The sequence below is a fragment of the Cydia amplana genome, chromosome 10, assembly GCF_948474715.1.
Source record: "Cydia amplana chromosome 10, ilCydAmpl1.1, whole genome shotgun sequence".
In the NCBI taxonomy this organism is placed as follows: Eukaryota; Metazoa; Arthropoda; class Insecta; order Lepidoptera; family Tortricidae; genus Cydia; species Cydia amplana.
Window position 1 is genome coordinate 1,242,985 of NC_086078.1, and position 24,642 is coordinate 1,267,626.

A 24,642-nucleotide genomic window follows, 5' to 3' on the forward strand; every position below is an offset into this window, starting at 1 on the left:
AAAAACATCTTTTTCAGGGTTCCGTACCCAAAGGGTATAAACGGGACCCTATTACTAAGACTCCTCTATCCGTCTGTCTGTCACCAGGCTGTATCTCATGAACCGTGATAGCTAGGCAGTTGAAATTTTCACAAATAATTAATTTCTGTTGCTGCTATTACAACAAATACTAAAAACAGCATATAATAAATATCTAAGTGGGGCTCCCATACAACAAACGTGATTTATTTGCTAATTTTTGCATAATGGTGCGGAACCCTTCCTGCGCGAGTCAGACTCGCACTTGGCCGGTTTTTTATTTTTTACATTAATTTAGGCACAGCCATTGAAGAGTTTCGCTATCCACCATCCGTTCAGAGCAGCTGAATTGTACCTGATGATTTAGTTATCACATTAAAATAAATACGGGTATCGTCCAATGCACTATGCGGCAGTAAATTAAATTTGTAAGATTTTATTGCATAAAATCAGGTATAAATTAGTCAAGAAACATAATAGTTTCTTGTCTAATTTACTTCTATCTATACGTAACGCCTATACGGCACCCATACTACATGTTTAATCCAGGAATATTATTTAGAATATAAAATCATGATTATATTTATTTGATTAAGAATGAGATTATTCTTATTCAATTTTTTCACATACGAATTATTTCCGATCAAAATTATTTGAATAATTTTGACGGGAATAAAATCAACATGATTTTATTCTTAGGAATTCTTATTTAAATAATGATTTTATTCTTGAATGCCCAACACTGCTTACTAAGTATGTATGTAATTATGTATCTATTTAATTTAATCAAAACTATTTCACCTACCAATGTTATAGATACCCAATGAATATGTATAATGAATTCTGCCCTAGTAGCACGGTCGCATTTTTATCGTTTATCACCATGCCTGTCACGTTCTAACAAGTATGTAAGTGCGAAAGTGACGGGCATAGTGATAGTCGATAAAAATGGAACCGTGCTGAGCCCCCTGGTATTAATGAAAGATTTGTAGTATTAAAATAAGTTTATAACTGCTATAGATATATATTTTCTGATCGCTGCATTAAGCGGTACAAGGTAAATTACGACTTAGCTCATACAACTCACCGCATCTGAAAACATTTTAAACTAAAGTCTATTTTTTATTCGGTAGACTAAAATGACATTTCGTAGTATGAACATCATGTGTCATTTCATTTCATACTATGAAATGTCATTTTAGTCTACCGAATAAAAAAATAGACTTTAATTGCTTATTATAAAATAAGCTCATAATAACTAGTACATATGTCATTTGTTAACAATGGTAAAATATCTACCACAATCCGCTAGCGCATGTATCTTTATCACAAAGTGTTTTTTTTTAAATCCCTTTAGATAAATTATACCTAACTAGGTACCAGTAAAATTACTAGTTAGGTGAAAATTTTTCTTTAAATCAGTCTTTAATCTGTAGGTACAGGTCAAGTGTGAACCCGAAAATAAAAATAATAATCTAAGTAGCATAAAATATATCTAAATAATAGCAGATATTACTAGGATAGGATGTTGTTTACTTGCAACCCCTTTTCTAAAAATTTCTAAACTAGAATTGACAAAAACAATAGGAACACACAGGTATAAAGATAAACAAAGGAATGGCCGCGCTGCGCCGCGGCTGTCGCTCTAAAAATAATACTGTAATCGCTCACTTGTTTTCAATTTTAGCTTAAGGACTCAAAGTGCAATATTGTTTGAATTGACAATAAGCGAAGTTACCGGCAAAAAAACTTGTTTGTGCTGGAGGCTTCATAGACCGCCCATGCCAACCACGGTTATTCAATAATAAGTTGAATTTAAGTCTGCGTAAAGTTTACAATCGTTTGAACTGGTTCAAAACCTTATTATGAGGTAACAGCATAGACGGGGTTTTTATTTCGGTTACCGGTAACAGGGGTTAACTCGATCTGATACGGTTACCGAATCAAAGTGTTACCTTATCAGACGGTTACCGTTATGGTAGGGGTTTTTATAACCACTTCTAAAATAACCCTATGAAAAACCCCGGTTAAGGTAACCGGTTCCGGTCCCTGCCCATTAGGTAATTATTGGTAGGAATAATTTGTGCCACAAGAAAGTTGCAAACCGGTTACTATATATTACAAAACCGGTTTTGATCCTTATGGTAGTTATGGTCTAGCATGAGTATACATGATCGATACTTTTCCCCGGGTGAAATATACAATGTATATAATTTCATTCTAAAATTTCAGAACGTCGCTACACTTCGGCGTGGCGTGCCTGAAGCGCGTGGGCTACAGCGTGCGCGCGCTCGAGGAGCGGCGGCGCGCGGCCGAGCACTGCGCGCGCGACGTGCTCGTGTGGAGCAACGAGCGCCTGCAGCGCTGGCTGCTCAGCATCAACCTGAAGGTCGGTCGGCCGATCAAAGATTAACCATTCGACTTGACCGTTATATATAGGATCGTCCTTTATTTTTATTGTACATATCGTAATATATATTTTCTCAAAAATGGACAGCAAAGTCGACGTTGCCGGTTAAAAAATTGGTCGCGAAGTGCATAGTTTATGGTAAGTCAAAAAATTAAAAAGTAAAAAACATTGCAGTCTCGATATCGGGACTGCAATGTTGCATACAAATTCCATTATTTAACGAGTTCCAAACTTTTTAAAAGTTGAAATGGCCATATCAAATGAAGGCATAGGTCCAATTAAACAGTCAAACAGATGATTAGCACTTATTATTATAATGTTGGTACCGCGACTATTTAGGTGTCTCAAATACGTTGGCGTTTTTTCAGTAAAAAATACACTTCTTTTTTTTTAAAGGCGGTAAAGCAAATATTTTCAATAGTTTTAATTTTTTCTGTGATAATTAGACCGTTGCTCCGGTAAATAATGTCTATTTCTTGCACCATTTTTGAGAAAAGCACTATATATGACTCGGCTGGAAGGCTACTTGCTGGCTTCGGATTCAATTAAACGGACTCCCAAGGTCGTCCGTTTAAAACGAATCCTCAGCCAGCAAGTAGCTACTTCCGAGCCTCGACAATAATGTACTATTGTTTTGCAGGAATACGCCAATAACCTGGTAGAGAGCGGAGTCCACGGCGCGCTGATCGCGCTCGACGACAACTTCGACGCCAACAGCATGGCGCTCGCGCTGCAGATACCCACGCAGAACACGCAGGTACAGTGAAACAGGTTGTCTTATAATATGCGAGAGGTATTCCACAGTTTATCTTTATGACAAGGCCGGTTCAAACTAAAATCAGATGGCGCTCTCGACCCCGCTTTATATGGAACAATAATAAATACATTTTGCGTATAGAATTCGAACCTAAAGTAGGTAACTTAATATAAGTTTAATGAAAATGAAGTTGTGTGTTAATTTTTATTCTGTTTTGTAGGGTTGGAACCGGTTTTTACTATTTTTTTTTTTTTCATATTTCTCTGTTACCCTAATTCTACTATAGAATTCATTGCAAAAAAAGCCGCAAACCACGTTTAACCTAAATAATAAACCGGTTAAGCTTATGAAATAATTAGCGGTTTCTAACTCTTGGTGTACCAACTACCAAGGTTTTTAGTAAGTTAAATGTATTTAAGACTACTTATTAAAAATATTACATGGCTATAATACCGACCGGTCTGGCCTAGTGGGTAGTGACCCTGCCTGTGAAGCCGCGGTCCTGGGTTCGAATCCCAGTAAGGGCATTTATTTGTGTGATGAGCACAGATATTTGTTCCTGAGTCATGGTTGTTTTCTATGTATTTAAGTATTTGTATATTATATATATCGTTGTCTGACTACCCACAATACAAGCTTTCTTGAGCTTACCGTGGGGCTTAGTCAATTTGTGTAATAATGTCCTATAATATTTATTTATTTATTTATTATAATAACATTTATTTTCCAGGCGCGGCAAATTCTCGAAGTAGAATTCGCGAACCTTCTCCAAACCGGTACGGAACGCGCGGCGCGCATGACGCACGACCACCAGGCGGCCTCCTGACACCACACCATGAACTAGGCAACCAGGTTACGCGTGTCGGCCACCGCCGACTAATGTCGGCAACCGCCGACAAATGTCGGCAACCACCGACTAATGTCGGCCACCGCCGACTAATGTCGGCAACCGCCGACAAATGTCGGCAACCACCGAAAACAGTCGGGCAACCGGCAGCTACCGGCAGAAACCAACTGTGAATAAACGTTTAATTTATTTGACTGGTACAAACGGCAAGTGATACACAGTTTTTTATCTTCCATAGACCTATGGATTTTTTATTCCGGCTTTTAGACGTCGGCATCAAGTGGTAACATTCTGTAGTAAAATCAACTCTAGAATTACATTTGTAATGTATACGACTTGAGTTTCTGTTTTGATGGTTTCGTGTGCGACAATATTTGTGAAAGAAACGGTTTCAGAGCTAAAATAGTAGCGAAAAAATCATATTTTATCACTTAAGGACATATTAATCGTATAAATAATATTTGGTATTTGAAAATCATTATAAAATCAAAATAATATGGCAGATTATTCTAACTAGCTTACATCAATAAAGTAAATAAAAAATAGGGGTTAGTTCCAAAACGAGTACTTTCATAAATATTTGTGTACGATACTAAAGTGTTTATTTATTTTTAACGCTAGTACAAATTTCTCTGAATAACAATAAAGAAGGCAAAAATTCTTTCAATGACGTATTTTTACACTACTTTTTACTGTAGAATGTTGCCATCTTTTACATCGTTGTTGATACTTACAATAAAAGTTGTCATTACTGTTATACATATAACTATTAAACCAGTTGTAGCAACATTATGCTTCATTATATAATATATAATACAGAAGTGCTCTGATACTGTTAGATTTACTATGTACTTAACATTTATTCCTATATTTATAATATTGAAAACAAATAAAATATATTAAAGCGGTTATGTGAGCGTCTTACTTGAGAAAATCATAGTCTAAAAATCAAATATACTCACAACTTCATTAATACTAGTATTAGTCATATTCATCTCTATACTTAACTTTCTTCAGTATTCCGTTAAATATAACAAACATACATTTTCAACCTTTTAAATATAAGAATATAGTTCCAAATTGAACTTAATGTGCCTGTAGGTAGGCTATAATTTTCCCAATTTGACGCCCAAACGACCGTTTCCGACATTTTCATACTCTGATGCCAAATATTAGTTACACAATAGTTATTTGTACAACAAGTGATCAAAGTTTGATATTTCTTCGAGTGCTTATTTTGAGTCCCGTGCAAGCGAAAGATTCTATAATAGATTCACGAGCGTAGCGAGTGAATCTAATTTAGAATCTTGAGCGTAGTAAGGGACTCAAAAGCGCACGAGATGTAAATAACTTTGATCTCGTGTAGTACACAACATTTTTCACCTCAGCGCAGTGAGAACATACCTATTAGACAACTTGAAAAATGTAATTCTTCTTCATCACTTAATACCTGCACTCATGTTTTCTTAAGATATACAAACAATTAAGTTTAATTACCGCAATGGAACACAAAAACAAAACGTAATAATAAATTCCAGTAAAATAATATAGAAATAACAAACATTAACTGACACTTCAATCGCCAACTTTGACAACAAAAAAAATCTTTGTAAGATACGGTCCGAATTGCGGATACGTACTATTTGTCAACTATGGTAAAAATTCTTAAAAGTAAAATAATTAATTTTGCGTGATGATCTGTGTATTTTTTGAGTTCGTTATTTTAATTGTACAATAAAATACCTAAAATATAGTATTTTATCAGTTTTTATGAAATCTTAAACTTTATTTTTATTTATTAATTATTAAGAATTCATACTCGTACGTGGTTTGGAACGATGCGGTCTGAAGTTTTTCGGGGGTCTATTATAAACCGTGAATATACTGTTGAATGTCGTTTTAACTTTTTTTTGTCTGTTTCTTTTTGCTAACAGTGTGAAAGGGACAGAGATAATAGAACCCAAGTATTTCGAACTTTTATTAGACCCCGCATGTTGAAATGACATTTGACTATAAAGGTCACTTGAATGTCATTTTGTCTCACTCAGTGAGCAAAACCGCATTTTGCTCACTGTTTTTAAGAATCAAAGTACCCTTGTTCGAGCTGCTGAGGTGAAAACTAATATACTTAGAGTTAAATCTGCTAGTAGTCCAAACATTAGGTAAAGAGAGACGTGAACACCTTAGAGTGAGACAGCTACACAGGTCACATTCTTTGAGGCTATCCCTTTGCCGTTGCCAGACATCCATGTTGCTTCTATATCTCTTGGCATAAAAAAAGAAATTTAAAGAGGCATTTGGCAATGGTAAGTGAAGTGAACTCAAAAGAAAAAAATCTACTTATGACAAGGCAGTATGGCTTAGAGCTTTAGCTTGTCCAGATGGACGAAAAAAAAGGTAAATGAAGTGTACGGTAGTACACAAAAATCTTTACAAGCCAACGTTCCAAAAATATATTTACACGACCTTATTGTTTGTGTCTTAGTGTAAATATGTTTGTAATGTTGGCTTGTAAATATGTCTGTGAACTCGACCGTACTAAAGTCAAGCTCAAAACATCTAACGTCACCTTATGGTTGGACGAAAGCAGTCAATAAGAGTCAACGCTCAGAAATAAGATACAATTTGGACATGTTTATAATAGGTGTGCCTAATGAATATAGGATTGGGAAGCGGGAAATATTGGCACTGATATTTTTTTTTTTTCAAAACTATTTAACATGTGCAGTTTATAACCCTTTGAACGCCAATAACACTTATAAATCTTATAATATACTTAAGTGTTGTAAGTAATAAGACTAAAATTGGCACACGGTGTCAAAGTAAGTTTCGTGCTTTTAATAAAATCTTATTATTATTCTTATATACCAATTATGTTAGCGTTTGCGTTACATTTTTTAATATGACAAGAATACAAGCTAAAAGTTTCACGAATTCAACAGTAGCGACATCTATATTAAGGAACCTGAAGTTTGTCAATATTTCCTGTTCTCTCTCTGGACCTGTGTACCAAGTGCCTCGCTGAGGTGTGTATATAATAGCTTATGTAGTTGAATGTGTGCCTCCGAGTGTTTGTACGTACATCCATAGTATTAGGCGGTTCACATTGGTGTGCGAGCGGGACATCGCTATTTACGTGTCTCGCTCACACCGGAGCGTGCGGTGCATCAGTGTGATAACTGCGTGAAACCACAGTATAAAGGTGTCAACAATATTATTTTGTTTTTTAGATGTTTATGTTTGTGTTTTACTGGGTTACATTACTATTCTGGTTTGAATTTTAACGTCGGATATTATTTTATGTTTATTAATAGTACATTTTAGCTTTTTTTTACGAAATAACCTTTTTTTTATTCGCGCTTGATTCCAATAATCATAGATATATTTTAATTTATGTAATTTAATCCAGTAAAAGCAACATTGTCAATGTAAAAAAATGGTGTCGACAAAATGACTGTGTGTCTGCCGAAAGTTAAAATTGTTCAGGTTCACTCTTCTGAATATATGCTCCTAATAATATATGAAGTTCAGGCTCCAAATATCAAAAAAGAAATCCATTGATACCTTGAAATGAATTAGAACATCCAGTTAAACGTGAACTAAAAGATTTTAGCTGTCGGTAATGACACAGTGTTTTTAAGGGTATCCACAGTTGCATTGCAGTCGACTTTACTCCGTGCTAATAAAGAAAACAAATAAAATGGATTTTGTGGTCCTTCGTAGTCCCGAAAGGAAGCCCGGTTACTAGTCTGTGTACAGTGTTATGCAGTTGTGTTAGATTCTTATATTTTATTATACGCATGTAGCGACCCACTGTGGCACGACGCCATATTTGTTATTGGAAATGATAATTTTCTGTTTTTCAATGATATTTTTTTTCCTGTTCTAACAGTAATCTATTAAATTATAGGATCTTGGAAACGTGTTCAGGATTCCTCCCAAATTTTACGATTCTTTGTCAACGCCATAAAAAATTATCATCGAAAACAGAAAATTCTCATGTCTAACCCCAAGTATTGGGTCGGTCCACAGTGGGCCGTGGCTGCATTAGGTATATTTTGTTAAGCCTTTACAAAGAACCGTCTTGTGCGCGCGACACTTTTGTATTTATTTTAATTCGGACTAAACTAATCTAATGTCGCGCGCTCATTACGCTATTGTAACATCGACGGTTAATGAAATAAAGATTATAATTGTATAGCTAAACAATTTTAATTTGAATCTTCGTAGCGAATATTGTAAATATGGTTTGATAGCGATTACGGCCGCCCGTGCGGACATAGCAATACTTAGCTAGCTAGGATGTGTTCAAACTTTACAAGATTATTTTTAATATTTTACCGCTTTACTATTTATTAACTAGGACTTATTATTTATTAAGTTTTAACTACTAGTTACTATGGAGCTGTATCTTCTAATTGGTTACGAAATACCTCAACTCGTGTAAATGTAACGGTTGTCTGAATCACAAGTTTATTTTAAGCGTGAAGGTGGACATTAAAGGGCTGCTATGTACTTTGAATAGGTATCCAATAACTGTGTATAGAGTAACGAGTAACAGTATTAATAAATTAGGTGAGTGTTACGTGTGGTCACAGTGTGGAAATTATATTAAAAAGTTAAAACGTAGCTAACTTCGGAAACGTACTAAATATTTTGCCACGCATTTTGGAACGCACCCTTATTTTTGCCGCGGTTTTTTTGACAAGTAGCGTTTCCTTATTAATTTTTAGTTCTGGCAAGATGGAATTCTAAACAGCCTTCCAAAAAAACCGTATGCAAAAATACCAAGGGCGTTAAGTCATTTCATGAAAATATGCTATGAATATTTCGTATTCAGATAGTGTAACCAAAAAATATTTAAGTGGCTAACTTTGGGCATCATGTAACATTGTAATTGACTAAAACAATTGGACATTGAAATATGAATAACTGAAATGTATATAAATAAAAGTGTAATTAAAATATGTATTCAGTTATTCGATATTGGTATTGCCAGAATTCATTACTCTTATTACATATATTGGTATTTTTATTTTACTTCCAACGCTTTTTTTGTGTCAATTTCTGTGTAGATATGCATCTAGTCAACTGAAGCAAAACTAATACCGAATAACGGGCTGTGTTTTATAGATAAAATAGTTGAAATTCTACAAACTAAAAAAGCTGTTTTGGCATTTTAACAATAGTGCCAGTTTTTATTTTTGTAGATATTCTGACTGGTATCGTAAAACGCAGTCGGGGTGGGGTAGCGAGAGCGAGACAGCGATATGCCCGCGTCTCTATATCATACATACACATCATTGTTTCATTATCAATGAAATATATTAAACGACTACATAAAGTTTTATATGCGACTACGTTTACAAAATGGTTATTTAGTTATTTGTTAGTGTATAGCTTTTCGATGTAGCTACATTTTTGTATAAAGCTCGTTCGTTAGTAGGAAATGCGAAACGGTTTTTCTAAAACCGTTGCTTGATTTCCTGTTTAGCATAGTGCGGTTAGTGTACAGTGTATACTGGCCGTTAGTAGTTCGCGTCCGTGAGAGCCGAAAATTAAAAAAAAAACGGTTCCGTCAAACGTCCATTGACCCCTTTGTTCCGATTCCTCCTAAAGTGCCAACGTTCGACAGACGGTCGCGGGCTATCAATAAATAGAATAATATGGCGGCTCTAAAAAGTACCTAATTCATCACTTTGTTTTTAAATTTCGTAGATTTTTTTGCTATTTCTAGGACTTTTTGTAGACGAATGCGACAAATGTGTAAAAGTTGCAAAACACTATCTATTCTTTCTTATAACGATCGAAAGGGGTCATTCAAATAAAAATAACAAAAATATATACACAATGTGGGACAAGGTAGGTATGTTTTAGAGCAGTCAAAATCCTGACCACATTCCACCGAGCTGTCGAACAATATTCCAAGTCCCAGTGGCTCGCTAGTTCGCTACCAAAGAATGAAGTTACCTTCACGTTAAGGTTATTGTATAATAGGTTTTTAGTTAATCCCATTGTATATAATTTTACATAATTTGCATAGCTTCGTTGACGACATATATCGCATCGTAGCTCCGTGTGCCCGTGCCCTGCTTACATTCCAAGCTTTCTGTGTTGCCGCTTTCATAGACCATAGACAAGTTGATACTTTTTTAATCTCCATACAAAGCCACAGATAGCGTAACTTAAATAGTGGCCTTTTCAGCGCAACGCTATTTATTTTAACTCCCAGAGAGCTTACTAGATGGCGTTGCATAAGTGGCGACATCTACAAGATGGGGCAAGCGATTTTGTATGGAGATTAACAGTTTTACATGTCTCTGTCTAGACGCAGGGCGGGGGAATGTAACGGTGATTATTTTGACCAATGTAATCAGAATACTGTGTAACCTTTGTAAAAATATTTATCAAATGTGCGAACGACGTACGTTATGCATAATGATAAGAGGTAAATACAATTTACACGATACAAGCATTTTGTTTTATTTGTACCTTACCAAAAAAACCGCCAAAGACGTCAACTGAAGCGCGCGGCTACAACCCAATATCAAACTTCGTGCAATCCGATAAGGCTCACAATGACGCGCCGCGCACGATAGGCGTAGCGTTCAAAGGGTTCAACTAAGTGCAACTGAGTACAGTGTACAGATTATACTTACTCTTTGTTATCACCACCATCTTTAGCCAATATCAAAAAGGAGGATCTCAACTCAAGGCAATGGCAATAGACCCGAATCTCGCTAAGTTTGCACTAACTTGGCAGTGACAATGCATAAGTACATATCACATATCGCACTGGAGCACCGTACTATAGCATGAAAACTTAAGGCGTGTCCAGACGAAGACAATTTTTCGCCAATCTGATTAAATTGTCCGATCAAGTCAGGACGTGCGGACGCAAACACTTTCATACTTTGCATACTTTCAAGTGTAAGTTTTTGGGAATTATGATCTATGAGCATGTTGTTTAAAATTAAGGTATACGAGTATTAAACACAGGTTACTAAAATAACATGAGCTACATGAGAAAAATTTAATAATACAACATACAACAAATCACATCTGAGGTTTCTTTTTATTTCCCATCTTACTTAGCGTCCTACAGATCTTCTTCTTCAACTCTTTCTGCCGTTTGAGCTTACGCCATTCTATATCGTTCATCTCCCGTCTGTGCGCTTTTAATCTTTCCTTTGTTGCTTTCTTTTGAGCTTTTTTCTTTGTCTTAAAGTTAGTTTTTAGCATCTTCATAACGCTTGTTACCTTCTGTTCATACGGACTCTTTACTACAGCTACTCTTTCCTTGTTTATATCCTTGGGCGCTTCCCCTGATAATGTCGTAGTCTTCGATTTAGGCTTGAATCTGTAAGGCAGACCCTTCTGCAAAGCTTTAGGTATTACTAAAGGCTTAAACACTGCTGGTGCTCTCTGAATCTCAGTATACATAGAGTCCTTATTCGCATCCATCTTTATGTTCCTTTCTCTCTTCAGTTGTCCTTTCGTCTTCATGCCTTGCCAAGCGTTTTTAGACTCTGTAGGCAAAAGTAGATTCACAACAGGCGCGTAGAATCTGGTAACGTCGACCTTAAACCACGTTCGACAGAAAACCAAGTCACTCATTTTGATTTTGTCTTCAAATGTAGCTCGGAAACCGCCTTCAGGTTTGTTGATCGCCTTTTTGATCTGCCCTCTGATTCCTGATACTGTTTTTACTCTCGCTCCTTCGAATTTCGCTACTTCAAGTGTACTATTGAACATATCTTTGATGAAAGCGGTTTTCTTGTATATTTTAGTTGGTGTGCCAACTAGCTTTAACTTCTTGACAATTTGCGTAGATTTGTTGATTTCGTTTACACTTCCTGTAGCTGCTATTCTAAAGCCTAATTGCTTCATATCATTGGGATCATTAGTGACTGTCTGCAAGGCCAGAAAACCTGTGTTTTGTGGCGTTATCGGCCCATAAAAGTGCATGTTACAAGTCACATGTTCCGGAGTGTACTTCAAATATCTACACTTTAAATCATCTTCTATTTTAGAGTAAATAGGAAGAGTTTGGAACCTTCTCCATCCTAAAGAAATAATCAAAGGATCATTTGTTTTTAATATCTTTTTGTACCATCTGTGTTTCTTGACTTTACAAGACACATAGCCAATGTTCTGTTCTGCCATGTTTAATGATCCAATCAGTATTGGATAGGTAGCTTCGAAATTCGTCACAAATTCAGCAGGCATGTTTTTAAAAAGCATTCTCACATACAAACCAGGTCTGAATCCTTCCACGTCTATCCTTAAACCTTCATCCAAATTATCAAAAACTGATTTGTTCAATTCAGATTGTTTCAATGCCTCTGCTTTCAAGTTTTCATAATATGAATGATCACCTTTTATCCTATGATCATCAGGATTATCATATTCAGAGTCAAATTTCGCTTTAAGTTTCATTTTCTTTTCTAAAATTTCCGCTTTAGTCAAGTCTCCTTTGCGTTTTGTACCTGTTTCCTCTTTTTCCTCATTTTCCTTTGCAGCATGTTTCTGCCCAGTTTCTAAGTCCTCAAAATCTCCAAACATCTCCTCATCATCACCATCACTTGCATCATCAAGTTTAAGGAGTTCTGAAGCATCTTCATCAGCTGATCTCTTTCCTGTGACAAAACTGTTGATCAAAACTTGTTTATTGACTTCACTGGTCCAATCCTTTATAGTTGGTTTATCTAGCGAGTAAAAGAAAGAACACTCTTCAGTGTCTAATCTCTCCTTCTCTTTATGTTTCTTTTTCTGTGTGTCTGTTACTTTCTTGAACAACCCTCCAATTTCTTCGCCATCACTTTCATCTGATTCTTCCTTTTCTTTCTTTTTATTTCCAATCTCAAATTCCCCGTACACAAGCTTCATTATATTCTTAGATGTTTTCTGCCTCTCAAAATAAGCCTCAGTGGCTTTCTCACTAAGCTTTTCTTTCCATTTTGCACCAAAATCTTCATTATCATCATCATCATTATCGCCACTGTTATCATCATCATCATCATTCTCTTTTTCAGTAGCAGGATCTTCCTCTGACCCTGAATCATTATTCCAAGGAACCTTGTTGCTTTCCTTCTCTTGATCAATACCACTATCATTGTCTGAATCATTATCATCAGAATCTGACTCATCTGAGCTTTCCTGTCCCTTCTTATTGTTATGTTGTAAATATTCATCATCTTTAATCATATCAGGGTAGATGACAGCACCACCACTGAACAACTGGAACCCGGACTCTTGCATCTGCTCATCCACTGTTTCTCTGGTCTCAACAACATTTTTAAGCAGCTCCTTTTTTTCACTAACCTCCTCATCTTCTTTTTTATGATGATGGGAGCCTTGGAGCTCAATGTAAACAGCATCTTTGTCGTAAACGATGCCACCTACGCCTGAGAAGGGCGCGTAGATCTGTCTCTCTCTTTCCATGAGGTGTCTCTTTTTCTCTCTGCTGGGAAGTGCACAGGGGTCGGGCAGGTATGACAGTTCACTAATTTTCATGTCTCCAACACCTGAAAATAATAAAAAAAAGTTGGTAGTGATTTAACTTGTTTAGTACAAAAAAAGCTAAGATAGATGTTATGATTGTTATTTTACTATATCTGAATGTTTCTTTCACTAAGTCAGTAAAAATAATCTTGTTTTGGGAATTACCAAACACCATTCCTTTTAATCCCTGTGTATCAGTTACCTCTTCACGCTTAAACTGTTGAATCAATTTAGATAAAATTTGAATAGCCGGGTACTGACTGAGCGAGCAGCCTCGGACGATTGCCGTGCAACGTTTGCCGCGCGAGGCAGCAGGCTCAGTCAGTACCCGGCTATGAAGAAGAGGCCGGGGAAAAAACATAGGGTAGTTTTTATCAATAATCATCATCATCATCATTCCATGCAGATGAAGTCACGGGCAGAAGCTAGTAGAATAAATGGAAATAATAAATAGGGTTACAAAACTATAAACAGTGACTATGACTGGGGATAAAAAAATATTTGTTATGCAAATAGCAAATCATTTCATGAATAAAAACCATATCAGTTAATCTCATGTTTCTAATATTAAGTAGCCAAATAAAATAGCATTTTTAAAAATGTTTAGAAAACAAAACTTACCAGCGATGTGTACAGCAGATTCTTTCATCAACGGCACTCCCCTCACATAGCCGTAGAGCACCACATCTCTATTGACCTTTGGGTCCTTCCGGATCGCCTCCTGATTAGTAATATCCTCCATTCTGTCCCCAAGCACATAAGCGTGGGTCATGCGCCAACTTAACGGCCTAAATTTCATTACAGATATAAAACGGGATAAATTCTTTATTTCATTCCTTAAATATTCTCCATGGACTATACCGGAGAGGTAAAATAACTTAGCGCCTTGGTACACCTCAGTCCAAAATCTGTGCTTCAGAGTTTTCTTAGTTGTTTTTAGGGTCTTTGCATTCTTTATCATGTCCAAATGAGTCAACACACCCATTATTTTAGGCATGCCATGCACTTGGCATATGTTTAGGAACTCAAATATTTCCATTTCAAAGCCGAAACTAGCGTCACAGAGGAGCAGAACTAGATCAGCACATTTTGCGATGTCGATCATCGAGTTGACATCGTTATTGCATTCTATGAGAGTTATTCGGCGTTTTTTTGATGTGACGATGGTCACAGGGCCTTTGATGCTTGTGACGTTGGTTTTTATGAAGCTTTTAATGAGATTGTTAATGACTGTGGTCTTTCCTACGCGCGGCGGACCAACAACAGCAACTACTATCGGGGGAGGTTCTAGCGGTGTCTTATCTACCTGGGGAATATGCTGCTTCTTTGCAATAATATCCTCCTTCCTCCTGAACTGCCTCTCAGCTCGCACGGCCGACTGTATAGCAAAAGCTTTGGGATTTCGTTGCCGAGCGCTTAGGTTAGATTGGTCGATTTGGTTTTTCTTTTTCTTCTTCTCCGCTTTACGGCCGGCATGTTTAGCCCGATGGGACTTCTTTTTGTCAAACGCCGAATCGTCTGCCATGGTATTCACTTGAAGTTAATACATTTATGGTCTACAAAATAAATTCACGTGGTGAATCCAAATCACTCCACCGAATGTTGATTAGATTTGACATTGACAGGTGATTGTAATGTTGCAAGTGTGAATTTACAATATTTACATGAATGCAAAAAAATTGTTTACATAATTTTTAAAATATTTTTAGAACCATATTCATACAAATAACGTGGGCATACCCTGTCCAAGTAAGCATGGGCATACGCATACTGCTCGTCCAATGCGCTAAAGTTCGTTTTTGCTCTAACTATAGCTGGTCAACCAAATCTTGTCAGTAAGAAAAGGCGCGAAATTCAAATTTTCTATGGGACGATATCCCTTCGCGCCTACATCTTTCAAATTTGCCGCCTTTTTCTACTGTCAAGATCTGGTTGACCAAGTATATATGCACTGAGTGCAAGAACAAATCACAAGAGAAATTTCCAAATATTTATTGCAACATTGAGCTAGTTCTGTCAGATTGTCTCAATGCAGTCAATAGTATTTTTGTTGTATTTTGTGCACAGATCTCTTGTATCTGGATGATGAAAGCAAAAAACGCAGCTGTGAACAATAGCTCGCGAGTGGCTGACCTGAGCGTGCACTAAAACCCTGTGACTATGACTACTTCGGAACTGGACAGCCGCAACATAGCAATTTCCATGTGAGTTATATTGACGTTTTTGGGGCTTATTTACTAATTTTAGAAGGATCACGCAGTTGTAGATGTTTGCGTCGTCGTGTCTGGTCTATTTACATTGTGTTCCCCGTTATCAGTTGTCTGTGAATCGCCTAGCTCGGCGGTAATTAGGTCTGAGACTTCTCTGTATATGTACTAGACTTAACTAGACAATGGAGTTACGCGCTCTCGAAAGGCCTACAGTCACGAATTTGTTCAAAAACAAATTCAAGATCGATAGTATGGTGTTCATAGATCCAATTATATTTTTTTCTGATAAGTGGATAGTTGGGCCAAGGTGAGTGATACAGACTTCCAATTATATTTCTAAATAGATGTTTTAATAGCTTGAAACATCCATACAGAACTATCATAGACTATTCAATTAAATTTTCCGTATTTTTTTTGTATTATCATTGTAGGTAAATTGCAATTAAATTTTCCATACAAAGTTTAATTAAAATAGCAATGAAAAGAAAAGTGATGTAACTGTTTTCTCAAGAAACAAATATGGTGTTAACAATCAAGATAAGAGAAGAAACTAGTAAGCCTTTAGTTTGCATAGCTTTATGACTATATCAATTATGCTGGAGCTGAAAGTAATGACTTGTGATTATTGCCATTTTATTCTATCCTCCTGAGACCCAGAAGCATTTGTTTTGTTTCTGAATTTGGAACCCTTAGTTACTTAATTAAAGTTCAAAATATTTTTAGTTATATGTAAAAAAATTTGTATGCAGGGTCTTAAGAGGCTATAATTAATTAATCATTATACTTATACAACTGATTTTTCAATGATGTTATAATATAATTTTCCATTAAAAGATATTCATTAAATGTAAAAATTACTGATAAGGATTGTTAATTTTAGCAGTCTGGGTTTTTTGCATTCTAATTTAATCATAACTAGAGTTATTATCAGACAGACCTTTTATTAAAAGGTCAAATATACTAAATATACTTTGTACTTCTTACTAATTATACATATGTTATTTTTAATGTCTTTTTGTACAATAAAGACTTTACTACTACTACTACTACTAAATATGTACACATGCCAATCCCATGTGCTAAATTGCATGTGTCATCATGTTTTTTCTCTCATTGGCATGAATATTTCAGCACTATAGTCATGTTCATGAAATGTTTCATTATGCTCCTGATAAACTGAAATAATCATGTGTGTCACAACATCAAGTCATCAATTTAGCGGTGTTGTGTGTTCTAATTTTCCCTTATCATAGGTACTAGCTAGCCTATCAGTTAATGAAACTAGATATATTTTACAGTTTTTAAAAATTGTTGAAGATACACTCTTGTATGTAGTTGCAAAAACATATTAAATAAATTACATTGACATTTATAGCCATTTCAGCTGCATATTCATGAAAAATATATATATTCCATTGCCGATAGGATTAATTATACCTTTTAACCCCCAGTGCAAAAAGGGATGTTATAACATAAGTTTGTGTGTCTGTCTGTGGCACCATAGCTCTATGATTGAACTGTTTTTTATTATTATTTGAAAGCATATTTTCTAGCATTGGTATAGGACATGTTTTATCAAAACTAGCTCATCCGTTGCCTATTAATCCTATTATTCTAAATAAAGCGTCTCGCCGTTGATTTTACAGATGTAGTGGAAAGTCCCGAGGGTGTAAAATGTAGCTCTAAAAAAGAGGCAGTAGATTCCATGAACGCCAGATTTGTACGCGCTGCATTAGCCTGTGGTGCGCCACGCGCCGACCTTGACCGCGTGCGCGATCAGCTGAGCGCAGCGCGTGCATCCGCGGACCGCTCCATGAGACTCACCCCTTTCACCGTCAAAGAGGTTTACAATATAATCGCTATGCGCATTCCACACAAGCCGACGAAAGATATTTACGACATCTCCATGGATTTATTAAATTCTATTGTGCATACCATCGCACCCGCGCTAACGCATTTGTACAATACATGCCTCAAAGAAGGATCATACCCCAACCCCATTAAAGGTTAGTAAGATCTCTCCACTCTTTAAAGGCAAAGGGAAAAGAGAGAATATCGATGGGTACAGGCCAGTCTCCATTATACCCTGCGTCGCTAAAGTGTTGGAAAACGGGTTATGCTCTCGGCTAACAGCGTTCCTCGATGCAACAAACGCATTGTCCGATCGACAATACGCATACAGATCGGGACGCTGTACGACCGACTTAGCGCGCGAGGCTGTGCGAAAAGTCTTCGACGCTTTGGAGAGGAAACAGCAGGTTGCAATGCTATGCTGTGACCTTTCCAAAGCATTTGACGTGGCAGATCACGGCGTCATTGCCGCAAAACTACTACACTATGGTATATGTGGCAATGCGCACGGCCTCCTCACTGACATTCTCCGAGGCAGATCTCAGGTCGTGGTAGGGGACGGCGGTAAAGTCAAGTCAGACCCGTTGGCTACATCCATAGGTGTGGCCCAGGGCTCGTCAGTGTCTAATATTATTTTTTCATTGTTACTGAACGATCTTCCCGAAGCGATAACAGCCGCCGACATTTTAATGTACGCGGATGATGTCGCGGGCATTATATCAGCACCAAATATAGACAGCTTGGAGACACGCCTCAACGATGCTGCGGACCAGCTGTCTAAGTGGTTTAAGTCGAACGGTTTGGCGCTTAACCTTTCCAAAACGCACTTCTTGCACTTTCACGTTGGAGGTCGGACACCAAGGCCACTCCAGATCCAGGCTAACGGCGTCAAAGTAGAGCAGGCTGACTTCACCACTTTCTTAGGGTTTCAAGTAGACCGTAAGTTGACCTGGATGAACCACATCGACAAGTTGTGTGGTAAACTAGGTGGTGCATGCTTTGCCCTTCGCCGCCTGTCGCGGGTCGTACCACGGCATGTCGTACGAAGTTGCTATTTTGCGACAATACATTCGGTGCTGCAGTATGGCGCGGAGATATGGGGGCGCGCCGCGGATTGGCAGCGCGTTTTCCGTCTACAAAAAAGAGCCGTGCGGTGTGTGGCACGGGTAAGCCAGGATACCTCCGCGAAAGCGTATTTTAAAGAACTGGGTATATTGACTCTGCCGTCAATAGTGATTCAACAAGTCGCTATTTACGTGTATACCAACCTGACGCAATATAAAAAACGCGCCGACTCAGCCCCCACGCTACGGAACCCGAATCAACTTCTCCCGGTAAAACGTAGACTTGCAAGGTCCAATAAGCTGACCCACATAATGGGTCCAACTGTTTACAATAAGTTGCCGGAGACAGTCACCTCGTCACCATCGCTGCAATGTTTTAAAGCTAGACTGAAGGCTTAGCTTCTCGAACACACAATCTACACCTATGACGAATTTTTGAATGTTGAGCATTAGTTAAGTTACCCGAATATGTTTTTATTATTATTGATATTGATTTTTACGAATGTACACTTATACTTGTTTCGAATAATTATACAATCTATTTTAAAAAAAAATGACATGTAATATTATAAATATTGTGAATAAATAATATGAATATGAATATGAATAAAGAATGTTTACCTGAACACTCAGCAATGAGCACTAGGTACATATAAAAGGAGTATGACCGCCCACCTACTTGTAAAATGGCAAGTGATCTAGAATGAGTGAGTGAGTGAGTGAGATCTCAGAATGCTTTCAACTCCCTGGAGTCCCTTGGGTGTCATATGCGAGTTGCTGACCCTTTAAATCCTGTTCACTTCTCTATTCTGTATTGATGCTACCAATTCATTGGTTATTACGTTTTTAAGGACTTGTTTACCTATTTTTTAATTTTTGCGTTTATTTTCTTGTTAATACTAATATCTCTTTATCAGATTAGATTAATTGCGTGATTGTTTGTTCCGTTGATTGCAAGGGGGCGTTATCTATACTGAAGTAGCGTAAGCTGCAAATGTATTTTTACAGTACAACATTTTGAGCACCTCGGCCTCTCCGATATATCTAATGGCGACTGTAGAGTAAGTTACAGAGATAACTTATCCCCCCTTGCAATCAAATTCTATGAAGGGGGGTCAGTTATCTCTGCCTGCTGCTTACTGTAAATAAACTTATTGGTTAATTGGTTTGGCGTAAGGAAGTCCTGATTCAGTTTTATAAATCTTAGTCTAGCGACCCGCCCCGGCTTCGCACGGGTTAACCAATTATACATAAACCTTCCTCTTAAATCACTCTATCTATTTAAAACAAACCGCATCTAAATCCGTTGCGTAGTTATAAAGGTCTAAGCATACATAGGGACAGACAGCGAGAAGCGACTTTGTTTTATATGTACTATGTAGTGATGGTTCACATTGTGTTGCAGGCGAAAGTCTGTGGAGAACCTGGTGATATCGTCGCAAGACGCCATCGGGCAGAGCATCAGCCAGGCTCTTACCTTCTCCGGGGTCATCACACAGCACACCAACCAGATCCTGCAGGAAACCAAGTTAGTACACCAAAGGTCTATGTACAGTCAGCTGCAGAGATAACTGACGCCACCTGCATGGAAATTTGTGTGCAGGGGAGGGGGTCAACTATCTCTACTACTTAAACAACTGTAGTTCGCTGGCTCAGCCTTGCCCGCCCAACTATGTAAATCTAATAATTTATTAATTATAAGTGTAAGGCCTGAGTGGACGCTCGAGTTGGGCGTGCAGCGGGGCGGAGCGTGCGGCGTGCATGTTAAACAAATGCAAGCATATAAGAGCGGCCTTAGCCGAACGCTCCGCTTCGAGCGTCCACTTAGGACACTTACACTAAGACTAAGACTTAGCATTAAGCATTGTATGTACCTGACATGCAAAATTCTATTTTTATCAATAAAGAATTGAAATTGAACTACAAGGGATAAGTTCGCCTTTGTACTTCTTACTAATTGTATGTTATTTTTAATATGTCTTTTTGTACAATAAAGAGTTTACTACTACTACTACCAGTAGTACCAGTACAACTACACTGTACTAATGAATACTAATGTATCACTAAACTCCTAAATGTAAATCGAATATTCTACAGGCAATGAGAATTTGAAATAGAGGCGGATTGTCAAAGTAAGTTATGTAGCCACAGTAAATTACTGCCATCTTTCGACAGAAGATTGAAACTTTTAGAACGCCATTTGACTTGGATCCTTATTCTTTCAAAGATATGTGTTACATTTGTTAAATATCAAATATCTCTCAAAGATTGCACCGTACCTTTGGCCTAGTCTCGAGTAGATGGCGTTACTTTTTGATATAAACAAATTTAACACAGATCAGTGAAATAATAAGGATCCAAGTCAAATGGCAGTAAATTTACTGTGACTCTACCATGACAATAACTCTCTATACACTCTATTCTCTTTGCTACAGGTAATTAGTAGTGGGTGTGCACTCTATCAAGTAATTACCTTAATGCGCTAAACACATGTATATGTAGTGACGTACCCAAAATGGCGGTGACTCATTCTGGGTGTAAAAATGTAAACAACCGACACGCAACCAGGAGTTCCCGAAGGCTAATTATAAGTCATGGGAAAGGGGACCATATTACAGCTAAAATTAGGTCTATTTCTCAATGGTTTTGTAGGCAATGATGCTAATATTGTCAATAGCTATTAACAGTGGATACGGGAAAAGGAACCTTATTGTAACGATGCTAAGGTCTTTTTCCCAATGTTATTATGTGTTATCGTGTTAATAGCTATTAACAGTGGGATATGGGATACGAAACTTTATTTTAGCTGTTTTAGGGTCTATTTTTGAGAGATCGTGGCCTAATAATACATACCTATATTTGGACTGTCAGTAGCTATTAACAGTGGAAACGGTAAATGGAACCTTATGATAGCTGTGTTTAGGGTCCATTTTTAGGGTTCCGTACCCAAGGGGTAAAAACGGGACCCTATTACTAAGACTCCGCTGTCCGTCCGTCCGTCCGTCTGTCACCAGGCTGTATCTCACGAACCGTGATAGCTAGACAGTTGAAATTTTCACAGATGATGTATTTCTGTTGCCGCTATAACAACAAATACTAAAAACAGAATAAAATAAAGATTTAAGTGGGGCACCCATACAACAAACGTGATTTTTGACCGAAGTTATGCAACGTCGGGCGGGGTCAGTACTTGGATGGGTGACCGTTTTTTTGCTTGTTTTGCTCTATTTTTTGTTGATGGTGCGGAACCCTCCGTGCGCGAGTCCGACTCGCACTTGGCCGGTTTTTTAGATAATGTTTTTTTAGGCTATAAAAAGTAGGATATGGGAAAGGCGACCTTATAGCTTTCTTAAGGTCTCTTTCTCATAGAATGATATACAATTGTCTGCTTGTAAACATCTTGATTTCGAAAGATCATACGTGTGTGTATAACTTAATAAATGGGACGTATTGATTTTATTTAGAATCGGTTTTAAATTAATCTAAAATGCACTTTTTGTTAATAATTAATATGTATGCTATAGAAATTCATGTTATTTTCATCCCTAGGTTAATACCTATACCCAGTTTGCACTTGCAGTAACTTAAAATAAATAAATCTATCAATCATCAACATTTATTCAGCAAATAGGCCACAAGGGCACTTTTAAACGTCAACATGGAATTTACATACAAGCAAAAAAAATACATCAACTATCTACAAGAAACCAGATTGTTTAAAATTATGTTTATGACTAGATAGATATAAAAATCTAGTAAGTTCCTTCAATCGATAAATACCGATTATCGATAACGCCTCTATTATAAAAATAATTATTCAATGAACTTTATCAATAGATAACACAAACCTGCGATCCGTAAAACCGTCTCGACCAATAACAGGTGATGTCCTATCCCTTTCACACCTTAGTATCCTGTGAAGGACGTAATTAAGGCGACTGATAATGTCAACGTCCTTGACCATACATTGAACTGTTCACTCGTGCACCCGAAATACATTAAAATATTTTTTTCTATAATTTAGTTTTCACTGATTTCATGAATTCTCACAAAGATTGACAATGAACATATATTTTAACTAGAAATTTATATATAAAAAATATATGTTTATAAACTGTCCTGTGTAAGATAATGGCTGCCCTTAAAAAGTGCGGGACTAAGAATGAATGTAGGTAAATTGGTTTATTTCCATTATTCGCAATCTGTCAAATTTATCTATTGAACTCAGAATTGCATAGCGTCTCGCCCACACAATGTAACGTCCGTATAAGCTTGTACAGTCGCTCTTATATAAATCGGAGCGGCCTAGGTGCTTAAAAATATCTGAACACGCACTCTAGTGCCGTCATAGAATAAGTAATAGTACTACCGTACAGAGAGGACACTTCCTACAAAACCGAAGTTTGACAGCGATTCAGGGTCGAATCATGATGTAGCTGTATGGCTATTTAGGGTTGTCAAAATTCAAGTAATTATCTCTGGTCGTGCACGCAAACGGACGTCAAGTTGTGTCAACCCTAATAATTGCTCGGAGCAATGCTGAGCCGAACTGAGCCGAGTTTGCACGAAGTCAGGAGTGTCTCCCCACTGGTGTCGTGACAATAGAGGTGTGTTCATACATTTCTGAGCACCTTGGTCGCCCCGATATATACGAGGGCGTCTGTACGGTACTAACTAGTCGCCTTAATGGATTAGATTAGGCAGGTATACGTCAGTGTAAATTTGGCTTCAGGCGTGAGTGCATCGAAATGATGCTCGGAGAGTATCGAGTGCGCTTCACTCAGTTGGATTCGGGGATCAGTATTATAAGGTATCGTGTTAGACCTTATTGTGATCGTGATAGGGTATTTTTTGTGTCAAATGGTTTGTATAGTATCGAGTGCGATTTACTCAATGGAATTCTGGCATGACTAATATAAGGTGCAGTTTTAGACCTTAATATGAATGATATAAGGTCTTTTATGTATAAAATATGTGTGTAATTGTAATGTGTCTAAATGTTTGAATAGTATCGAGTGCGATGTAAGGAATGGGATTCAGGGATCACTATTATAAGGTACCCGTTTTAAGGTGTTTTTCGGAAAAATATTGTAAGGTGTAAAAATGATAAATACTTGAAGAATACCGGTGCGATTTGCTCAATGGCAATAGTGGGATTCAAATACCACTACTGTAATGTGAGATACCGTTTTAGACGTTAACGTTATTGGAATACGGTCTTTTTAGGATAAAATATGGGCAGACTCTCAACGCGCACGTAGGGTTCCGCACCATCAACAAAAAATAGAGCAAAACAAGCAAAAAAACGGTCACCCATCCAAGTACTGACCCTGCCCGACGTTGCTTAACTTCGGTCAAAAATCACGTTTGTTGTATGGGAGCCCCACTTAAATCTTTATTTTATTCTGTTTTTAATATTTGTTGTTATAGCGGCAACAGAAATACACCATCTGTAAAAATTTCAACTGTCTAGCTATCACGGTTCGTGAGATACAGCCTGGTGACAGACGGACGGTCTTAGTAATAGGGTCCCGTTTTTACCCTTTGGGTACGGAACCCCAACAAGGAAACATGTATAACTTTCATTTTATTGCAATTGTATAAGTATCCATATCATAGCAATATCATCCTAATATAAAATAGCTAGTAATAATTAATATGTCCAATATTTCGTACACTGGGCCTTAAGATAAATTATAAAACAAAGTCCCCCGCCGCGTCTGTCTGTATGTGCGTGTGTATGTTCGCGATAAACTCAAAAACTACTGAGCGGGTTTCACCTATCGATAAAGTGATACTTGAGGTAGATATGTATTCAAAAAAATATAATTTTTTAACACATGCGAAGCCTGGGCGGGTGGCTAGTATACCTACGTATAAAATATAGTAATATGTAGTAATGATGTGTAGCGAGTGTTATATTATGCGACGTAGAGGCGTGACGTGACGTGACGTAAAACAATAACACAGATTTTCATTGT

General features: G+C 37.3%; 3 protein-coding genes across 3 annotated transcripts in view; 2 read left to right on the top strand and 1 right to left on the bottom strand.

The window, feature by feature from the left end:
* Positions 1–4,057, top strand: part of LOC134651474 (liprin-alpha-1) — a 215,324-nt gene extending 211,267 nt beyond the window's left edge. Inside the window, exons 24-26 of the mRNA XM_063506585.1 lie at positions 2,251–2,407; positions 3,069–3,185; positions 3,916–4,057. Of these exons, the coding sequence (XP_063362655.1) occupies positions 2,251–2,407; positions 3,069–3,185; positions 3,916–4,011 (370 nt within the window). The 3' untranslated portion in view covers positions 4,012–4,057. The remainder of the gene's footprint in view (positions 1–2,250; positions 2,408–3,068; positions 3,186–3,915) is intronic.
* A 7,004-nt stretch (positions 4,058–11,061) lies between these two features.
* Positions 11,062–15,159, bottom strand: LOC134651750 (ribosome biogenesis protein BMS1 homolog). The gene is made up of 2 exons (XM_063506851.1): positions 14,158–15,159; positions 11,062–13,559 (listed from the first exon to the last, which is right to left on the bottom strand). The coding sequence occupies exons 1-2, from the start codon at positions 15,059–15,061 to the stop codon at positions 11,089–11,091; spliced, it is 3,375 nt and encodes a 1,124-aa protein (XP_063362921.1). The 5' UTR covers positions 15,062–15,159; the 3' UTR covers positions 11,062–11,088.
* A 369-nt stretch (positions 15,160–15,528) lies between these two features.
* Positions 15,529–24,642, top strand: part of LOC134651491 (protein Aster-B-like) — a 44,738-nt gene continuing 35,624 nt past the window's right edge. The window contains exons 1-2 of the mRNA XM_063506606.1: positions 15,529–15,740; positions 20,067–20,189. Coding sequence (XP_063362676.1) covers positions 15,697–15,740; positions 20,067–20,189 — 167 coding nt within the window. The 5' untranslated portion in view covers positions 15,529–15,696. The remainder of the gene's footprint in view (positions 15,741–20,066; positions 20,190–24,642) is intronic.

Bases quoted from the DNA above. Each gene is read 5' to 3' on its own strand.
- LOC134651750 (XM_063506851.1), bottom strand. From the start codon at position 15,061: ATGGCAGACGATTCGGCGTTTGACAAAAAGAAGTCCCATCGGGCTAAA. The intron at 13,560-14,157 runs GTAAGTTTTGTT...TATTATTTTCAG, and splicing joins ATCTGCTGTACACATCGCTG to GTGTTGGAGACATGAAAATT.